At 46.9% G+C, this 21,708-nt stretch overlaps 1 protein-coding gene across 1 annotated transcript in view; it reads right to left on the bottom strand.

Moving 5' to 3' along the window:
- Positions 1-15,791: 15,791 nt before the first annotated feature.
- The window catches only part of LOC146199959 (uncharacterized), an 83,545-nt gene continuing 77,628 nt past the window's right edge, over positions 15,792-21,708 (bottom strand). The window contains exon 3 of the mRNA XM_084592245.1: positions 15,792-16,114. Within this exon, the coding sequence (XP_084448371.1) occupies positions 15,792-16,114 (323 nt within the window). The remainder of the gene's footprint in view (positions 16,115-21,708) is intronic.

Below are 21,708 nucleotides of genomic sequence, written 5' to 3' on the forward strand. Positions count from 1 at the left end.
TAGAGAAAACGTCCTTACCTCCAAGTTAAGGCGACACCACACCTGGTGTGTACATATTGCCTCGACACTTGCATTGCATTCTTGAGACGGTGCATGGAAGTCACCCCACTGAACAGGATATCTCCAAAGAGAAGATAATCACACATCTTGTCAGGCGGAAAAGCGGAGGTGACTGGAGTAGCATCCAAGTCTACAGCGCACAAGAGCGGAACGCGACGATCTGAAATGATGCACAAGAATGCTCGTAGGTCTTCGTACATAATGGTGATTACTGTTACCCGCTCTAAAAAAAGATGTTACTGAGCTGCTCTCTTACACCATGTATACGGCTCGATGTTGTAAAATGGAAAGCAAGCAGTGTCCCTTTAAAATCATATCACATTGCAGCAATTCGTAAACAGCTGAGAACTAACAGCTCGATTTTCATTGCATTAGTTTTCTGTCACTAAAATTGGAAAGCAAATTGTCCGGCCCTCTGAAGAAGGGCATCACGCAGCGTCAGCCAGAAGAAACTCACAATTTTTTTTTACGATATCATATCCTCACTATTAGTCCCATATAGCAGCGAACATTTTTCTGTATAGCTAGCTCAGAATGAGATATGCCATTTCTTGTATGATCATGAGAAACACTGAATCCGCACATCATTCTTTTTTTTATTATCGACAGAAAAATGGTATCGTTTTTTAGCTGAAACACGCTAGATAGCCTACGTGAAACACAATATCTACAAAAACGTTCCTGTTAGACAAATATATAGAGTATTATAGAATGTGCACCATCTTCATTTGGAATTGGTTGCAGAAAATCTCGTGTCGAACAGAAGAATTAAAATGGTTCCCAAAAACTTTCATGTACCATTTCCGTTGTGCAAAGTGGCTTTCAGAACAACCAATAAAGCTTTTTTATTTGAGCACGGAATGAGGTCAAGGAATGCGATAGCCGAATGTGCATCTACTATTTTTCAAAGTCCAGCGCTGTACTTGTTTTTGTGCTTTTTTTAATTTACCTTTCTTTCGGTTAGGTCTGTGAATTTCAGGGCTCGTGGCACCGCCAGCACAGAGGCACTTCACGGAACCGTGATTCGCTTCAGCTGCCCCAACAAAGCGTGTGATATTATTTCACTTCTGACTTAACGTTCCTCCTCCTGTCATGGCAGTTACACTTCTCACGGTTCTTGAGGCGGCCTCCCAACAAATGCGAATCTCACGTTCTTCTCATACGATCATCTTTTCGTGCTAAGCATCTTTCATCATCCTCGTGGTTGCCAGCTTATATTACCAGTTTTTCAGCTCTCGCTACACCACCTGGTGCTGTAGCCATCCTCTATACGCAGCTCGTGGCTGCAATGTTTCGCGTATTGCATTCTGCGCTTTAAACATGTCCGAATACCATAGTAATGTTATGTTCAGGCTTCTAACCGCGGTTCCTGCGGCTCCTGCAGCGGCCGACGACTGGGATCGAGCAGGTGCGAGCGAGCGCCTGACGCCCGCTTACAGGCCCGGTGCTGCTCCGCAAGGTCTCAGCGTCTGTCTTGTATGGACATGTCCGAGCAGAGGGCAGACATACTGGCGCCTCAACGACCGCCGGCGCCACGGCGGCGCGCCCTCTTCTTCTGCCTCCTCGCAACGCGGCGGAACCCCAAAGCGCTCCCTTGGCCCGCGGCCAACTACAGAGTCGGGATTGGACAATTTTAAAACTAACAGTTTTTGGCCCCCATAAAAGAAGGCGCTCTGCCGGCGTTCGGGAGAGAGTCGTCGCATGCAGCGCTTCGCGCTTGGAGAGGATGTGTTGGAGTCTCCTTGGCCCTCATTGTACGAATACATTCGCGTGAAGTCAGTAACGTTCGGCCCCCGTGCCGATATATTGCTCTGCCTTATACCACGACTGTAATTATTATATAAATTCACCTTTCGTTCACTTCATCGTGTGGACCTGGAGCCTTAATATCCGGACACGGACCAAAATCGTGACAGCTGGTTGGCAGCTCTGGGATGGCCTGATTGGTGTTCTTGCTCCGGTTCGGTGAGTGTATCATCTTCTCGCCTTAATTTTGCCAGGTTTAATGTGAGGTGTTCTTTCTGGTAGGGAACGTTGGTTGTAAAAGCCTGTTCGGATTTGAACCTTGCTTGCCCCAACGTGCTCCTGAGAGACTTGCGGTTGCAAATAGGGCAATAATGGACTGGCGAAAGCTGTGAATCGCAGACCTAATATTGGTGTGGGAGGAATTAGGCCTTAATTGTGGCAAAATTAGGAAAAAGCGGCAGATTATCAGCGTGATTGAAAGGGACGGTTTTGAAGATTAGGATATTGTAGAATGTTGGAAAGAGATAGAGTGGAAGCGAGAAGAAGAGCGGAAAAGAAAGAGGAAATGGAAGAGCGAAAAAGAAAATAGGAAATGGAGGAACGAAGAAGAAAAGAAGAAATTGAGGAATGACTAGAAAGCAAGCGATTGTAAATGAGGCTAGCGGAAGCGCACGCAGAATTGGCGAAGGCGACCGGTGCCATGGTTGTGAGCCCTCCTACATCCGAGGCGCCTAAAATGAAAGACCTAGTTTCAGCTTTCAGAAAGGGCAAAGATATCGGGCTCTTTCTGGTCATTTTTGTTGCATTTCTGAGAAAAACAATATTCTTTGTTCCACTTGGCCCCAGCCCTTCTTTACATATTTACCATGCGAAGCGGCTGACATGCTTGCCGGCAAAAAGGAAGTGGGTGATAATGAGAAAAGAGAGGCGACTTTGCTTAAGAATTATCACCTCTCAGCCGCTGTCTTCCGTCGATGGTTCAGAAAAGCAGGGATAAAGCCTTCCGAGTCGTTTGCTTACAGTCTGAAAGCAAACTTGATCGAATGGCTCACGGCCGCGGAGATTATTATGACCGATCCAGAAAGACAAAAGCAAGCCGAGAGGACCGCGAAAGCGGCGCAGCCGTAAGAAGCGAAGCTGAAAAAAAAAACGGAGACGGAACGCGCTACAGCATTTGAGAAGAGGACCCCGGCAGTCTGTTGTCTCTGTAACGAACCAGGCTACATTGCGAGAGGCTGTCGGAAGGAAAGTGTTGTTGTTCGCTCGTCACCTACGACGCGGAGAACATGAGCCTGCTCCAGCCGGACAAGCGCGAACTGACCATGAAAGGGAGCGGTGTCAGGTATTGCGCTACTCTGCCGCCAAGAAGGATGTGGTGCACCCTGCGCATGTTTCATCACGGGATTTCACCGGCGAGCGCGTGCGGATCAAACAGGTGGCGCGGAGCGGCGGCGTTTCTTAGAGTTAATGGAAAGTTTTCAGAGTACCGCATTCGTTTTCTCCGCGCCGCCGGCTCGCCTACTGGCTGATGCGCGTCACGTGACTTCGCGTCCCCATATTCCATCCAAGCGTGTGCGCAGAAAATGTGGCTTGCGCGGGAGTTCCTCTTTTCCCGATTGTTTCTCGCAGTTTACACGTGAGAAATTCTGCTGTGCCTCTACTGCGGCACCAGACCTGAGTCAGGAAATGCGCTTTCTGCGTGCCTGAGCGAAAAGAGTGATGTGCATTAGTGGTAGGTGAGGCTTCACAGAACCAACTAGAAAAAATTCAGGCCACCAAGAAACACCTTCTTGGGAGAAATACGCTGGTTCATTGGTTTGAAATTTTGTTTGTTTAGCCGCGAATGAAGCGCATGAACATTGTTCGCCTGATGGCAACATGTATTTACCTTCCAACGGCGTGTTCCGCACGTGCGCAGCAATATGGAGCGTCCATTTAACTTGCGAAATTTGGGAAAAGCTACTCTAAAATTAAGTTAAATATCCAGCCAGCCGGCATCAGATACATTGTATTCAGTTCTGCGAAATCACACACTCTGCTCATGCATCCATGCGTACAGGCGCTTGTTGGCGTGCACATCGATGGCCGCCCGCAGCTCTTCCCTTTTTTTATATTTAATGGAAATGTACATAAACCTCTATGCAGAGATTTATCAGTTATTTATTTCTAGTTGTATGTTAAAGAAACCAGGTTTTGGAAATTTCTGGAGCTCTCCACTATGATGTCTCATTGTATTAGCCGCTTCGAGATGTTGAACTCCATAACTAATCCAACTAATCATAGTTGTGTGTTCGCAGCTAGAAACTTGGCGAATGTGTGTTAACCAGAGATGCCATCAATGTGCGATGGCATTTTAATTTTTGACGGTAGTTAATGAGCAACGTTCTAAAAAAAGTGGCGGGATGAGGAAAAGATACCATTACACATTGCAAAGTACAATATTCACCGCGCGGTGATCACCATGATATAGCAGGCCATGCTTTTTTTTTTCAGGGTGAAAATGGGTGCGACCAGAGCATTAGTTTTCCTTCACTTAATGATGGTGCCGCAAAAGAATTAAATTCACATAGAACAATATGCTTCAACAAAGCCTGCTCGGCGTTCTTGGCCCAGCGACGACGATACTAAATTGCATGTTAGTTTTTTTACGCTGTGTTGGCAAAGCTGCTGCGATTCATCGTTTCAGAGCGTAATAAACTCTGCACCTCGCCCTCCGTGCCTTTACCACGGCTGGCACAGCGGCGCCAAAGGACGGCATTCTCAATGGCATAACAATATACGCAAACGTTCCTGCGATCTTCGCAGACTTTTATTTGACACTTGGTCACTTTATAATGTTGTAACACCACTGCACTGCGCGTAGAATACGAGTTGATCCAAATGACCGGCGATTGACAAAAGCAGGCGCCCTGAAGTGTTCGCTGGTTCACGCACACACTTCATCTTTTCACATCGATTGCGTACTAGAGTAACAAACTTAGCAACTACATAATCACTGGTGGTACTGTTCTGAATAAACATACCAAACTCTTTCAGTTTTGCTAGCTTCAAAACACATTAGACGTCTACGAATGCGGTCACTCGCCGTTCAGGCGGCGGCTGGGTACGGCGGCTCGGAAGGAACATGGCGCTCGTGGGCACCTTTGCGGTACTCTAAAAATTTTCCAGTGACTCTAGCGTTTCTCTGCCGCAAGCACGCGTCACAATCGAGGGTGCGTTTTGCGTGTTACATACAGAGGCAGCTGTGTTAGTCGTCTTGTCGGAGAAGTAGCCTTATCTCTCCCAACCGTTTGTAGGGTCAGCTGGAGAAAAGGGGACTGAGCTACGGGGATCGCTTTGTACACGCACTTGGGCGTTCGGCAGCCCGCGAAATCTCGGACGAGACGACGCATTCATTTGAAGCCGATGAACATGCTCTCTGAGAACGAAATGCTCGCGTAGGCACAGCTGCCGCTGCTTTAGAGAACGAGACGTGTTTTGCCCCTCCGACTGAAGAAGTCGCGGACCAGTCACAACGTTCATTTGAAGATGAATGACATGCTGCCTGTGAAAGAAATGAGACGCGTTCTGCCGCGCCGAGTGAAGAGATTACGAACTATTCGGAACATTCGGAACATTCATTTGAATCTGAAAATCATGCTCTCCGCGAAAGAAATGCTCTCGTCGACAGTGTGACAACTGCTTTCGAGAATGAAACGCCTGCTGCCACGCCTAGTGAATCGAGTTGTGAATTTGAACGCACTGTATTGCCTTCCCAATTGTACGGCATCCGCGAGCCTGCAACTGTAGACAGGGATCCGATAGCGGCTGAATAGGCAGGCGATGGCACTCTCCGAGTTGCGAGGTTTCCTGCCAGCGCAAGAATGGCGAGGGTGAACGGTGTGAAAAAGAAGGCGCGCTGAAGCAACCTCCCAGCAGGCGAATGACGTAGCCGCACCGCGGCATTCTGAAAGGGATGCACGAAGAGACAAGCCGCTGCGACCCCGAAGGGCGCGCTTAAATGTAGGCGCTTGAATCTTGTAGAGGGGAAGCATATCACCATTCAAGAATTTTCTTTTACAATTGCGGTATGGTGTGTAAGGAAAAGGCACTCTGCACTAATTGTAACCTAGGTTATTGTTTGCTGTTTTGTTTTCTCATACGGCTCCGGAGAAGGTGGTAGTTTCCGGGGGGGGGGGGGTATTGTGCAGACTTCTTCACTGATGCCCTACCGCATACCATCGGCCTGCTAAACATCTCCCTTTTGGACAGCACAGGGGACCAGTCCAGCTAATGCGGCCTCTTCCGGGGACACTGAGGTGTGATCTCTTATGATAACACTTCGGGCGGCGGACGAACTGTTATGATCGAGCATCTCGCCGTGGTTCCCGCGGCTCCTGCAGCGGCCGACGACTGGGATCGAACGGATGCGGGCGAGCGCCTAACGCCCGCTTACGAGCCCGGTGCTGCTCCGCAAGCCTCCTGAGCGCTTAGGAAAACCCTCGACATCTATCTTGTCTGGACTTGTCCGAGCAAAGGCCAGACATTCTGATGCCTCAACGACCGCCGGCACCACGGCGGCGCTGCCTCCTCTCCTGACTCCTCGCACCGTGGCGGAAACTGCAGCGTACGCCAGAGATCTGCGTTGGTCAAAATGGTAAATTATCCCACTACCGCGATGCACTTCTCGTTCTTTTACTGGTACCCTCTAGAGTTTCCCTATGGCGAGGTGTCCGCACATTACCCTGTCTTTATTTTTCTCCAAGCTGGTAGGCAAATGACAACCCAGACTCACTGGCCTACTGCCGACGAATGGCTGACTATCGGTTTCAGGTCGGCAGGTGACTTGCCCGGCCAAAGGTGATTTGCCGAATAACAGTGAACGGTCAGCCACGTACCAGTTAGGGCGGAATTCAGTCATCATTCAGGGTCCCGGCTCGGGCACCTAAGTGAACACCGATCTGTGCGGCCACAATAGCTAGGGCATTTGACAGCTTATGATCGGCCACCTACCAGGTTGGACGGGACTCGGCCAGCGGCAACTGGCCAAGCTTGTATCACTAACAGAACGCAGACCAGCTTGGCCGCGGTTGCTCTTTCATCTGGTGGCCTACGGTGGCCCCATACTAGGCTGGGCAGTAGCTGGCCAGCGTTCACACCCGAAAAATCCCTATATTCAATGCAAACTAAATACATGCGCAGGAGTACTTTATGCTCCACATTAGCCTGGTGTCGCAACCTGCTTACTCAATGGCTACCAAGCGCGAACCATGGGGGCAATGGGGTCACTTTACACTTCATAAGGGTTAGCATCAGACGATATATGCAAAGTTCCCGTGTGTCGCCGCACTGGCCAGCAAGAACGAACTCTAGGAGTGTCAGTTATACACAAAAGAAAATGATTACATTAGCATAGCAAAAAAAAAGAAAAGGTAAAGATTAACACGAGGTTCGTAGAATACACAGGTATGCATGGCAAAGAAACCAGGAGGAACGCGAGGAGTACGAACACATAAGTAAACTTCACCAATTAAACAAAAAAAGGCTGAAAGCACCCAATCCATTACAGGAAGTAAGATCGAGTTTATTGAAAAGGAAAACTCACAGAGTGCAAGCAGAACAAAATCTGATCGTCGGCACAGCAGTGGCTTGATGGCAGCCTACTAGATGTGATGAAAACCATGCTCCGCGTAGCCTGTACTTCGGCCCCTAACACTACACATACCATTTTATTTTCTTCTTAAAGACTGAGCTGGCACTGTTCATTGTCACGGCACTCTTCACGGGCCGGGCCGTGCTTGGACTTAAGCCGCGTACAGAGCGCCGGTGAACGACCGAAAGCAAAGTGCTTCAGCTTCATAGCATACAAATCTTAACTGGCGCTGCCAGCAGAAGGCGCCAGAAACGTTCTTGGCGCTTGTCTGCGACACGTAAATATTGAGGCCAAGCGAGCTTCAGTAAATTGATACGCAGAATAAATAAACAATATCGCTTAGCGTTCAGTGTAATCCATTTTCATCCACTGAGGTACTGCTTAATGCTGCTGCCTGTATTTTCTAGCAAAGCTAGCAAGATAATATGCAGCATATTCGATAATGAAGACTGAGTAAGTTACAAGCATATCGTAACGTTTGTCTGAGTAACCTCTAGCATATTGTTACGGACGAGAAAGAAGCGGGCTGTAACGTGCGCAGGACCGCTGGCGCTAGGCTCGCCACGATTCATTAAATCATCTCACATTTTTTGACCATCTTCTCTTTAATCTCCTATTTTCATCAGCTTGACGCCTTGGAACATATTAGTTGGAAATGGGGGTATGTCATCATTGTTCGTCATTCTGGTCCGGAGCTTGGGTACCCTGCGTCAGCTTGAGCCGTAGGCAGCTGTTTCTTGAAGCGCGCCGCCTGGCTGTTACCCAGCCTGCCGGATCTGACGCGTCCTTGCCGTTTCCCCGCCCCGTCCCCTGCCCCGATTACAAGACACGACAAAGGACAGATCAGCTTATTCCATCGACACGATACGTCACCCACACAACAGGACACTACGAGAAACCCGACTGGACTGACGAACTCACTGCCAAAACACTGACCAGAGGACCCCATTGACCCAAGGCGACACCCCATATGAGGACATCCCCCGCCCATGCATGCTGTGAGTGCCTGGATTTCGGCTATCGGCCCTTAGGGATCTGCGGCCCAAAAGCGTTCTGAACCCAGGATTCTCTCTTCTTCCTATTCTTCACCGAAACACGCCATCGTCATACCTTGGACCTCGTCGACAGCGACAAACTTCCTCAGCTATGATCGGGACGATCGCTCGGTGACCCCGGGTTCTGTTACGAACGAAGAAGGAGCAGGCAGAGGCGTGGGTAGGAGCACTCGCGCTAGGCCCGCCGCAATTCATGAAATCATCTCACAGTAACCGGCCATCTCTCTCTGTTCTGTGGTAATCGGAATGCCGCCAAGTAATAATATTTTACGGTTTAGTCACATGCGGCCTCAAATACTTTCACATGTGGAATGGAAAATATTTTTGTTAAAGATAAGCAGGAATAAGCCGCACCAGCGTCCTTACACGACTCCAAGAACATTGCTGCTGCCATATTTGAGATACCTTTGTCGAAAATGTCTCTTGACATTCTCTGGGGCGGCTGTGGAGCACGGGGGCGATGGACTTTTTCACTGCGACTAAGGAATAATATTTCAAAGTCGCAGCGCAGGCTGCAGGGGTACGTTCTGAAAAGCTTCCCGCCAATTGACCAAATTGCTACGGCTGATACCTACCAACAAACACTACAAACGTGACGACATTATCGCCGCAGTATTTGCTTGAATTACACGTATACTAGAGCAATAACAAAACAAAAATGTCAGTTGCAGGCTCAGATGACCCGAGAGACAAGGAAAGCATGCAGCGCGTGCAAGTTTACAACGCAAGTGTACGTTCGCAAAAACCCCGCCAAAGCTGAAGTCGCAGAGGGACGAGCGTGTTTTCAATGACCAGATCCCCTCCAAACCGACGGATTGAATTTAGAGCCAGTATTTTGAGGCCGGCCTGAATTCTAGTGGAGGGGGCGTCGGTACCAGCAGCTCAATTTGACTGTCAGGAACATTTTGTACTTGGAGGCAGATGGTCCAACCGGACGCATCTTTTCAATCACCAACATCGAAGTAACCCGAATGCTAAGCAAAGTTTTTGAAGGTCACTTATTGTTCCCGTTAACAGTGAAACGCTTGTTGGATTTTCATTTATTTGCTCGTTTATTGCTCGTATGTTGGTCTACGTTCTGCGGGACATAGGCTCGGACCTCGTCAGACAAAACTTGTTTCAACCGATCTGCAATTACCAAGTCCCTCGGATCCTCTAAGCTTTCAACTCCTCGACTTTTCATGTAGTACATGAACATCGTCCCGAGCTTGGTCACCACTTGATGCCACGAGTGCACCTGCTCCTTACGCACTGCTAGGAACAACCGTTTATACTCCTTAGGAGTCATCTTGAGCTTTTTCAAAACTCTCTCCTTCAACTCTGAGTATGGGATCAATGTTCGCTCGGACTCACTAGCAACAAATGCCCTCATTCGCTCATTTATGATTGGCAATAGAATTGGTCCGCGAATTTTGTCTAGAACATTGACAGTCTCCATTAGTGTATCAACGCTTCTGAATCATGCGGGCACCATGGGATCTTTTTCTGGCTAGGGGCCAAACCGGTTTCAGCTCTTTTGCATACTCGCCCATCCTCACACCCGACCTCTGTCCACGCTGCGGATCCACTAGTGGTTGCAGTTGCATCAGCATGACTTTTGTCCTCTCTAACTTAACTGTGAGCTTCAATAGACGGTTTACAAAAGTACGTCTGACAACCATGAGCGGCACGGTGATCCTACAGTGAACTAGAGTACTGATCCCGCGCTGGCAGCCATATTTGTTCGCTCCATCCGTTCGCTTTGGTGCGCTTCGTGTCCGTCCGTCAGCGCCCGCCATTCTGTCCGCGCTTTTCGTGTTGTAACCTAGTGTGCTGTGCTTGGACCTCTCTTCTGTCCCTGGCGGTGTCTGGTAGCGAAGCCAAGAAGCGTATTTTGACAGCCGAGGCGTAGCGGTTACAAACTGCTCTACGAGTAGTGCATGGGCCCCTCGTCGATCCGCGCAGCGTCATCCGTATCCAGGTACAGTATCTAGAGTTTTGTAATGTGCAGATCCGTTTTTTCTCTGTGTGCCTTTGCTACTTACTTTAACGACTATGAGAGACGATCGCGAGTTTGCTTGGTTTGCGCACCACCGTCGCTCATCCCACTGCTACCAGTGGGATACTTGTTGGTGAAATGAGCGAGGATGCAATTTGTTTTCACATGAAAGAATCGTGCCTAATTTGACTTAAGTCGGAATGGTGCTTAGCCCTTTCCTGCCTATGCCGTCGACGCAGTTATTAGCACGGGTCTCGGAAATAATCGGGGGCTGCGTAAAAAAGAAAAATGTGTCATGGTAATTTCTGCTTCCAGCGAGGGAAGATTGACTGGTGTGCAATAGGAGGTGATGAGATAATAAAATATTTGTAATTAATTGACCAATTGATGAAATAAAGCACAAAAAAATATGAAATTGAGAGTAAAAAGGTGCCAAAATGCTCAGAAGAAAAAACCACTACTTGGTGATTCTAATGAAGAAAATTTAGAATGTGTAATTGAACAACTGAAATAATTCAAGAATGGGTTCAAAGGTGTGAGGTTGCTCAGAATGGAAAGGCGATTGCTGTTGACCCTGAGTAATGGTGTATAAAAATATAAAACATAAAAAATAAAGAAACAAATAATCGAAATATAGAATAAATAAAAGCTAAAAATTCAAAAAGGGAAGAAATAAAATGTGTGTGTGTGTGTGTGAGAGAGAGAGACGCCTTCGCGTCATACCCTTAACGGTGAAGCTTAAGTGTCCCCCTGATGTTTTATAACCGTATTATATAATATAAATCTGACTTTATGAACACAGCCAGTTGCACAAGCACTGACACTTCGCAGTAATGTGAGCTGACTTTTCAAATTTCTTTTCGTTTCAGTCGAGTTCCTCTTCCTCCGAGTTCTTCGAAGCTTCCCGTGACAGCACTTTCATATCAGGATAAGGCTTCAAATGTTTGCTATCTGACAGAGGAAATAAACAAGAAATCGGCATATTTACATAATCAACTGAATTTAACGTGGCTGTCAATTAGCGAACCATCGGGCGACTCGATAAAACGCACAAAAGTGAAAAGCAAACTTGGTTATTTTATCGGCTGCACTGGCAGGTATGAAGGCATAGAATGCAAACCTGAGCTGCGCGCTCTGAACGCGGACCGGACTTCGCATGCATTATCACGTGATAACATTTTTCGAAACGGGCTGGACGTGAGCATATTGCAACACACTAGTGGGATGTAATATGCTCACGCTCAAAGAGACAGCCGTATTGCTCTCTGCACCAAGCACTACAATTTCGTACGACTGTGAAATGTACTTTCGGTAATCATGCCCTTGTATCAAATAAAATCATCATCATCATCATCATCATCATCATCATCAGCCTGATTATACCCACTGCAGGGCGAAGGCCTCTCCCATATTTCTCCACTTAACCCGGTTCTGTGCTAGCTGCATCCACTTGACCCCTGCGAACTTCTTAATCTCATCCGCCCACCTAACTTTCTGCCGCCCCCTGCTACGCTTTCCTTCCCTTGGAATCCAGTTTGTTACCCTCAGCGACCATCGGTTATCCTCTCTTCGCACTACATGTCCTGCCCATGTCCATTTCTTCTTCTTAATTTCTACTAGAATGTCGGTAACTTGAGTTATTTCTCTGACCCACTCTGCACGCTTTCTATCTCTTAATGTTACCCCTACCATTTTTCGTTCCATAGCCCTCTGGGTTGTCCTCAACTTAAGTAGAACTCTCTTGGTTAGCCTCCAAGTTTCAGCCCCATAGGTGAGTACAGGCAAGATGCAACTGTTGTATACTTTCCGCTTGAGCGATACCGGTAAGCTGCTAGTCATAATCTGCTAGTGCTTGCCAAATGCGCTCCATCCCAATCGTATTCTTCTTGTTATTTCCTTTTCGTGGTCCGGGTCTGCGGTTACTACCTGTCCTAAGTAGACATATTCGCCTACTACTTCCAGTATTTCGCTACCTAATGTAAACTGCTGTTCCTTCCCGAGGCTGTTGAACATTACCTTAGTCTTCTGCATATTGATTTTCAAGCCTACCTTTCTACTTTTCCTGTCTAGGTCATCAATCATTATTTGCAGTTCATCCCCCGAACTGCTTAGCAAGGCAATGTCATCAGCAAATCGCAGATTACTGAGGTATTCTCCATCTACCCTTATCCCTAACTGCTCCCATTCCAAGTCTCTGAATACTTCCTCTAAACAAGCTGTGAATAGTACTGGGGAGATTGTGTCTCCTTGCCTAACACCTCTCTTTATGGGAATTTTGTTACTTTCTTATGCAGAACTATGGTTGCTGTGCAGCCGCTATATATATATCTTCCAGCACTTTCACGTATGGCTCGTCTACCCCCTGATTTCGCAATGCCTGCATCACCGCCGAGGTTTCAACTGAGTCAAATGCTTTTTCGTAATCAATGAATGCTATGTATAAGGGCTGGTTATATTCCGAGCATTTTTCTATCACCTGATTGATGGTATGGATATGATCGATAGTAGAGTACCGTTTCCGAAACCCTGCTTGATCCTTTGCTTGATTGCAGTCTAAGGTTGTCCTGATTCTATTAGCGATTACCTTAGTAAATACCTTATACGTAACAGACAGTAAGCTGATTGGTCTGTAATTTTTAACGTCCTTAGAGTCCCCTTTCTTGTGAATGAGGATATTGTTTGCATTATTCCATGGTTCCGGTACCGTCGATGACACCAGGCACTGCGTGTACAGGGTGGCCAGGTTTTCTAGAATGATATCCCCCCCCCCCCCGTCCTTCAGCAAATCTGTAGTTATCTGATCCTCTCCAGCTGATTTCCCCCTTTTCATAGTTTCTAGTGCTTTCTTGACCTCGTCCTTCGTCACTGGTGGAACGTCTGACTGTTTTTCCCTACCGCCAATCTCATTACGGTCCTGACTACTTTGGCTACTGTAGAGATCTGTATAGAACTCCTCGGCTACTTTGACTATCTTTTCCATATTAGTGATGACGTTGCCCGCCTTGTCCCTTATTGCATACATCTGGTTTTTGCCTATGCCCAATTTCTTCTTTACCGCTTTAAGGCTTCCCCCGTTCTTTACAGCATGCTCAATTTTCTCCATGTTATACTTCCTAATATCAGCCACCTTGCGCTTATTGATTAGCTTCGATATCTCGGCCAATTCGATCTGGTCTGTTGGATTGGAAGCTTTCATACTCTGGCGTTTCTTAATCAAATCTTTCGTCTCCTTAGACAGCTTACCGGTATCCTCTCTCACTATCCTACCGCCTACTTCTACCGCGCACTCAGTAATAACATCTCTGAAATTATTGTTGCTTGCCTCTAGGGTAATGTCGCCATCCTCAGTTAGAGCTGAAAACCTATTCTGTAGCGAGATACTGAACTCTTCTGCCCTCCCCCTCACCGCTAATTCGTTGATGGGTTTCTTTCTTACTAATCTGTTGCGTTCCTTCTTCAGATTTAGGCTAATTCGGGACCTCACCATCCTGTGGTCACTGCATCGCACTTTCCCGATTACCTCTACATCTTGCATAATGGCGGGGGTTGAACAAATTATGAAGTCGAATTCATTTTTAGTCTCTCCGTTAGGACTTTTCCATGTCCATTTCCGGTTCTTCCGTTTGCTGAAGAAGGTATTCGTGATTCGTAAGTTATTGCGCTCTGCAAACTCAACTAGTAACTCCCCCCTGCTATTCCTAGAACCAATGCCATAGTCACCTACTACCTTGTCTCCTGCCTGTTTTTTCCCTACCTTGGCATTGAAATTGCCCATTAGTACAGTATACTGCGTCTTTACTTTTCGCATTGCCGATTCTACATCTTCGTAGAAGCTTTCAACTGCCTGGTCATCATAACTACATGTAGGTGCATAGGCATGTACAACCTTCAGTTTATACCGCTTATTAAGCCGAATTACGATGCTTGCAACCCTCTCATTAATACTATAGAATTCATCTATATTACCCGCTATATACTTACTGACAAGGAAACCTACTCCTAGTTGTCGCCTCTCTGGTAAGCCTCGATAACACAGTACATGCCCATCTTTCAGTACAGTATATGCCTCATTCGGCCTCCTAACCTCACTAAGCCCTATGACATCCCATTTCATGCCCTCTAGTTCCTCTAACAGCACTGCTAAGCTAGCTTCACTAGCTAGGGTTCTAGCATTAAACGTTGCCAGGGTCAGTTTCCAATGGCGGCCTGTCCAGCGGAGCCAGACTTTCTTAGCACCCCCTGCTGCGTCACAGGTCTGACCGCCGCCGTGGTCAGTTGTTCCGCAGCCGCTGGTGACTGAGGGCCGGGGTTTTATGGAGCTTATCATAGGAGGTTGCGGCCAATTACTGCACCAGGGTGGCCAACTCCTGTTCTGGTGAGGGAGTGCGTTGCCGGAGGTGTTCACCGGCATGAGGTCGCACCCCAAACCTGTTTATGCAATTCCATCAACACGCGGATTTTTTTTTCTTTCATCCGGTGGAGAATTGCGCGGCACCGGGATTTGGACCCCGGTCCTCTTGCATGCGAGGCGGATGTTCTACCACTACGCCACCGCTGCACCTCAAATAAATTAAACAATGGTAAATACAACCTACGTACAACAGGTTTCAGAGAACGTATTTGAACTATAGCATTCAGTATACATGCATTGCTCCTTCTCCCGTGTCCTCCATCAAAGCATAAGCTTATCCGTCAAGTTAACAAGGCTCCATAGCACGCAAAGCAACCTTGCTGTTTTAGGTGATAGCACAATCTATGAGCTAGCTCCCAGTCAGAGGGACGGGCAGTAATGCTTTACATGATGCAAGTGACGCTTGTAAAACCGATTATGATTACAAGCGAGCGGTCGCATGCACACGTATACCTTGCTTCCGTGCGCATCCACGACAGTGCGCTTGCTGCAGAAGGGTACGCAGCAACATGGTGGCATCAATCCGAATAGAGCTTGGTGCTAGCAGCGACTGCTGTGATATTAAAAATGAAACAATCGCTTGTGATCATTCCAATGCAGCTTGCGGTGCAAGCACGGGTTCCACGAAGTCGCACGTTGACAGCGTACTCGTTGGGAGGCGCGGGCGGACTGAACAAAACATGGCCGCCGCGCACAGTTTCTGTCTCTTTCACTAGATGGCGCTAACTTTTGTAAAGCCTCTATTTCTCAACCTCAAAAGTTTCTACCCTTTTCTCCTTCTCCGCAAGCAAAGTTTACATGTTAACATGCACCTGATCTGCCGAAGCAGACTGCGATGCGTTATCTAGATCAGCGCCCGCGGCAGCCATTTCAGTGTCAGTCATCGAAGCTACTCTGTAGCATATAACACTACACAAGCATGGTGAATCCGGAGAAAACAGAAAGGTCTCCTACATCCACACTGGGATTCCTCTCCTCTGCCACGGCGATCTCGTCGTCCTGGGTGACGACAGCAGGCTCCCCGCTGCTGGATGCGAATAGGTTGTCTTGGCTCTCGCAGCAGCTCGCTGAATTGAACCTCCCGATGATGCCGCTTTGTTCTTTCAGCAGCACCCTGGCTTGAACTTTCTCGGTACGACGACTCGGTTCCTTCAGCAACGTGCTCACTTTGACCTTTTTGGACTTGCTGGTCACCTGGTTCCTCTCTTGAACCTCAACACAGACGCCTGATTCTTTCCGCAGCAAACGTATTAGAACCCTGCATGACTCGTCGGTCGCCCAGCTCCTTCATCTCCTCACTTACTTGAGCCCTCTGCGTCCTTTTCATCTCGACCAGCAGTCTCCGTAGAAGCTTCCGGCGTCATTATTTCGACACTGACTCACATTTCCTCCTTTAGGACGTACCGCTGTGCAGCTTGTCCACCGACTTGATCTTTCCACCTTCCGTCAGATGCCTTGAGCAGAAAGACGTTGCAATCCTGTCGACTGCGCCAGTTGATTTTCCCTCTGGTTCTTATAGAGAAAAATATGTTGATGATGATGTTTGTAGGATGCTTGACGTCTTGCAGGTTCGATGTTGTACAATCACATTACTCGAGAACACTTCCGAAAAGGGTAACTATTTATTAATACATAATAAAAAACAGAAATATACAAGCAAGGAGAAACATATTTACAATTGACTGAGTCGTAGTTTAACCTGACGAAACCAGCCCTTGGTTCCAATAGGGCAAATTCACAAACAGTCACCCAATAAATTCTTAGAGAAAGGGAAACATAACCAATCACGAATTGGGGAAAGTAGAACACTGCCAATGAAGGACAGGAGAAAGAAGCAAAGACATCTCAAATAACACTGTACAAGCGTATACACTTTCAACTATCGTCATATCAGAGGACTCTGTATTTCTCCCAGAAACCTGGCAAACACTCGCTTCCCCACGGGTTCATCTTTTCCCAGTCTCAAAGAATTAATCTGTGAACGCCGTTTCACGGAAAGGCAACATCCAAGGTCCATTTACTGAGACGTCGTCGGTCGCAACCAGACGGGTACATCTGTATACGAAGAATGAGGGATCATTCTTCATGCCCGCTACCACCGCGGTCACACTCTCATTGAGAGCGCTTTCAGAAGCAGGGCTGCAGATACAGGGCAATGCCAACGCGACGCGGGTTAGAATGCCCCGTCGCCTCTCTCACGGATCAGCTTATCAGGGAAGAAAGGGGTTCTGCGCGTCGTCTACGCTACAAGAGGTTGACCCCTTGACCCCTCCCGTATTCTCGGTATCCCGCCAGCGCGGACTCTTCTCGGTAGAGACTGACTTGCCCCCCTTCTGAGCTACTTATTCGGAGGGCAAGAAAAACACTGAATAGTTATTTTTCCGGAACACAGGCGCGGCAAACAAGCCCAACGTCGGAACTTGATCACGGTCTTAACAAAACGGTGAAATCTCTCCTCTCTGCCAGGATGGTGACCCAGGAATAGGGATGACGGGCTCGTAAATAGGGTGATTATTGTACATCACATCACCTAAGCGATTTAATCGTTGATGAAAGACGCCAAAGAAGAGACAAGGTGCACTTTTAAAGGGGCGAACACACTGATGCGCGATTTGAGAGACACAGCTGTGCCCCTTATTTACCTCAAACAAAAATGGGGACACACTTTCTGATGCTCATCGACTTGAACGAGAACACGCAGCATTACGCCGTCGAGTCCCGGGTGATTCATGCAACGCGAAATCACATGTGGTCGAAATGTTCAGCCAACGGGGATTGAGAACAAATCCTCCCGCCACGCCCCGAGTTGTTTATACGGAGCGAACTCAGGCGGTAGGGTTGAATTTTGACAGGCCAGCGGACGCGTCCAACTCAGCAAAGCTGTCTCGATGTCGAGAAACGGTAGAAACGTGCATCACTTCTCAGTTTCAGCCACCTGTATTTAGTGACGTGCCGCAACATCACAAAACGCGTTTTCATATTTCGCCCTCATCCAAAAACGCCAAGTGTCAGTCAGACGCGTTCAGGTCAGCCACGTGGAGCCAAAACGTATAACGAACCGAGGAAACATAAACAGCAAAGGTGACAGACAAATGCAAACAGCACAACTGCGCCGCAGCAACCACGGCATGCCAAGCGGGTACCGTATGAAGACGCGAGAAAGCGAAACGCATTCGTGCCGCGGATTCGTTTAGGGTAGCCTTTAATTTTTCACTTCGTATAAGCGGTTATTTCATCACGAAAAAGAAATTGGCTGAAGAGATTAACGCACGCAAAATACGAATTCTCGAAACGACTTGAGCGCGCATCAAATCTTTCGCAGAAGTCTCACAGCACACGGAAAAAGTGTCCCTTATTCATGCAGGCGACTAACAGCTCGCCCTTTTTTACATTTGCGCTTCAAAAAAGCCACAGCTGTCGGCTATTTTCTTGCAACACCCCATCGAAGTGTGAACATCGCCGCACATTACCTTCAAACTTACTTCGTTCAAGCGCGAGTTTTTCACCTACATCCGGTGAAGAGCGAGCAAGAAACGGGAGCGCACATGCTGGATAGCTTTCTTTCACGATGGAAATCCAATTGCGAGAGCCAAACGCTCGCAAAGCGAGTTGGCTCTGCAGTCAGGGCGCGCGCGTGTAAGGTTATTTCAACAAATGCGAGCGCGTAACACTGCGAACAACGCGAGCGCGCGCAACGCGAGCTGGCTTCACGTACAGACCGCACAAAGACACGAAAGTCTACAGGGGAAAAGTTCGCTTTGCCTGATAAAGTATGCAGCGTTGCCCGGAGAGGGCGCTGTTCAGTGGCGCCCGCAGCGCCATCCTGCTATGCTTGGGTCCACTACATGAGGGTGCTAAAATGCGCCATAGGATAAACGAGTAACATAGTCGCGCCTTTGTCTAATGCAACACAGAATTCATTCATAGAGTCTCGAATGCATGCCGAAATTACCACGGACCGCTACGCATGGCTATCGCCCATTTTCGCTCGTGCGCCACATTGCTCAAGCGGACCTGTAACTGCGTGAGATACACCACATAGTGCAGGAATTATGATTACCTGCTGCCTATGTGTGCGAACTGATGTTGAAGTTGGCTTGGTTTCGGGCTTTGCTCTAAATGCTACAACTTGTCATAGTTCACATGTGCAGACATTGTGACAAAATGCAGAAAAATGTATATATCAGCACGTGCCCTCGCCAATAAAACTGAAGAGGCTTGTTTGCTTTCAAGCATTCCTTAAAATATCAATTTAGTTTTTCTGTATGGTTGTTAAGATTCTTACTCCTAAGAAATCTTTAATTGCTAATAAAAACATACAATGGTGTATGAAACCAGTGTACATGACGGGAAACGTTAATTACATTGGTTTTTTAAGTCTTGCGCGAATTAATGGCGTGGTAGTACATTCCAAATCTTTTCAGATATCTCGGGAGTAAATATCATTGATTAGGTGATGAAATAAAAAGACTTACAAGGTTTCTTTGTGGTCGTGGTAGGCTTTGTCGTTGTGGTCCTTTTTGTTGTTGTGGTCGTCTTTTTTATGGTTGTTGTAGTCGTTGTCGTTGTAGTCCTCTCTGTTGTAGTAGTCTTCGCAGTTGTGATTGTCTTTGTCGTTGTGGTAGGCTTTGTCTCTGTAGTCTTTTCTGTTGTAGTAGTCGTTTTTGTCGTTGTAAGCTTTATGGTTGTCGACGTTGTCTGTTTATTTGTAGTGGTAGTTTCGTTTGTTGTAGCAGGCGTTGTAGTAAGCGTTTCTGGCAAGGAAGATGTAGCCTTTTCTGAGATTTCCATCTCTTCAGCAGGCCAACGACTTGTGGGAAATACAGTTGTGTCATGAGTTGATTTGGTTCGTTCGCTTCTACCGGCCCTGAAAAGTTAGCCAGATTGCAGAATGCGAGTTTTATTATTATCCTGAATTCGTTTACCTGAGGCAAACTGTCACTTATTTCTGGGTTCGTGTCCGAGAGTTATAACAATTTTGCGAAGTGAAGCAAGATCCCTACACGAGTGACATCAAATATACCTACAAGACAGGCAGTCTCACTATAAATGACAATGATAGAAAACCAGGTCAGAGAGTCATCACATGACGGATGCTTTATACTCCGGAAACAAACTTTTTTCGTGTCGCTTCAAATTATCGACGTTCAGAGATGCTGTTTAGCGTCACTTCCTATACGTGGGCACAAAGTCGCTCTCTATCATTTGGGCGCACTATAGGAGGGATCGCACAATACTGTCACGGTATGCTGCCAGCTTAATAAACCTGGCGCCAGCCTGAATAAACAGGTCCTTTTTTGTGAATCTTTTGGCCTAAAGCCTGCATCATATTGAACTCATTTCGCGCAAAATACTGGGCAAGGGCAAGCATAAAATTGGCGCTTAAAGACTAGAATTGAATTACCACGGTCTCTGCGTTTCAGGCGAGGGAAATTATAGCAAATTTAAAACCATTGGTCAAGTAGTTTCCGTATTGAAGCACATCTTCACCAAGTTTTCCACTCGTGTATCCCAAGCCTGCCCAGAAACATCCCGTTCACATTTTGAAGTAGTCTATCACACCGTAAAAGGAAAGGGATATTACTGCTTTTTGACGGTTTTAGAGGGAAATAAGAGCCCTCCATCTGCGCAGGAGATTTTATAAAAGGGATCGTTTCCCGGAAATTGCTTTTACGCTTTTTGCCTAAAGCGTTGTGAAAAAGTAAAAAGGACAAGTTCTAGTCGTGTAGTGAACAGTTTGATTGTCGACGCGCGATTAAGCTTGTTATGGTATTTTTACCGGAATGTGCGCTGTATTAAAACAAGGCTATTGAAAAAACCACAAGAGAAGTGTGTACCAAGAAAGATATACCTTATATGTTATTATGGGTAAACAATTGGACTTATACAGCCGGACGGCAGTACGCTAAATAGCACCGTCAACCTAATTATAACTTTACAGGAAAGTTGTATTTGTCCTAACCAGACTGAATAAGTTCGCGATAGCGTTACTGCTTAGCACGATTACAAAGCACTAGTGCTCCCTACCCCCTGCTAAAGTATATCCTAATAACCAGGTATATTCAGTAGAAGGCCTTAATAGACACGTTATTCCGGATAGGTACAGGTACTGCAAAATACGGCGACTTCAGATCGACGGGCGTGATTTGGTGATTGACATCGCTCACTAGGTGCAAAATACATGATGTACAGTCATTAAATATTTTTAATCTTTTCCGGCACATGCGCCGGATCGGTATTGCCAACTCAAAAAATGGAAAAACGTTGAGAGGAAACTCGCGATACCGCCAAGAAAGAATTTCTAGAGCACACTGAAACTAAACAGCGTACTACACGACTGCATGTGCACGTGATCTGGTTTGCGCAATGAGTGCGGTATTTGTTTGTTTTTTATTTCTCTTCAGTATAGTGTTCCCCAGTATATGGGTGGCGCTCTGTACCGTTTTTACTGTTTCTGCTCAATCCTGCTGTAGGCCCGAAAAACTAACTGCATATATAAATAAAAACCACTGAATTGAATATTGTAGTCAAAAAGCTATTCTTACGCAATTTACTCCGTTATTCAGTCTGTGAGCAATATACCAATATTATAAATTCAAAAGCATCTTCACTTCTACGCTAGAATATTCAGACATTGAATTCTTTCATTCTATAAAATATTCGGCCTGTTCTTTCTTCCTGACTGAAATCTACTTACTACACGCGCTTTCACTCTCAAAAAAGACGTTGCCTGCTTCATCATGGCTAGCCAGGAAATCTGATGACAAGTGTCTCCTCCTACAACCGGTTCTAGGCGGGATTCTAGCGCTACAAAGTGCATCATGAT

Source organism: Amblyomma maculatum, chromosome 2 (assembly GCF_055883805.1).
Source record: "Amblyomma maculatum isolate TAMU_Amacu chromosome 2, ASM5588380v1, whole genome shotgun sequence".
In the NCBI taxonomy this organism is placed as follows: domain Eukaryota; kingdom Metazoa; phylum Arthropoda; class Arachnida; order Ixodida; family Ixodidae; genus Amblyomma; species Amblyomma maculatum.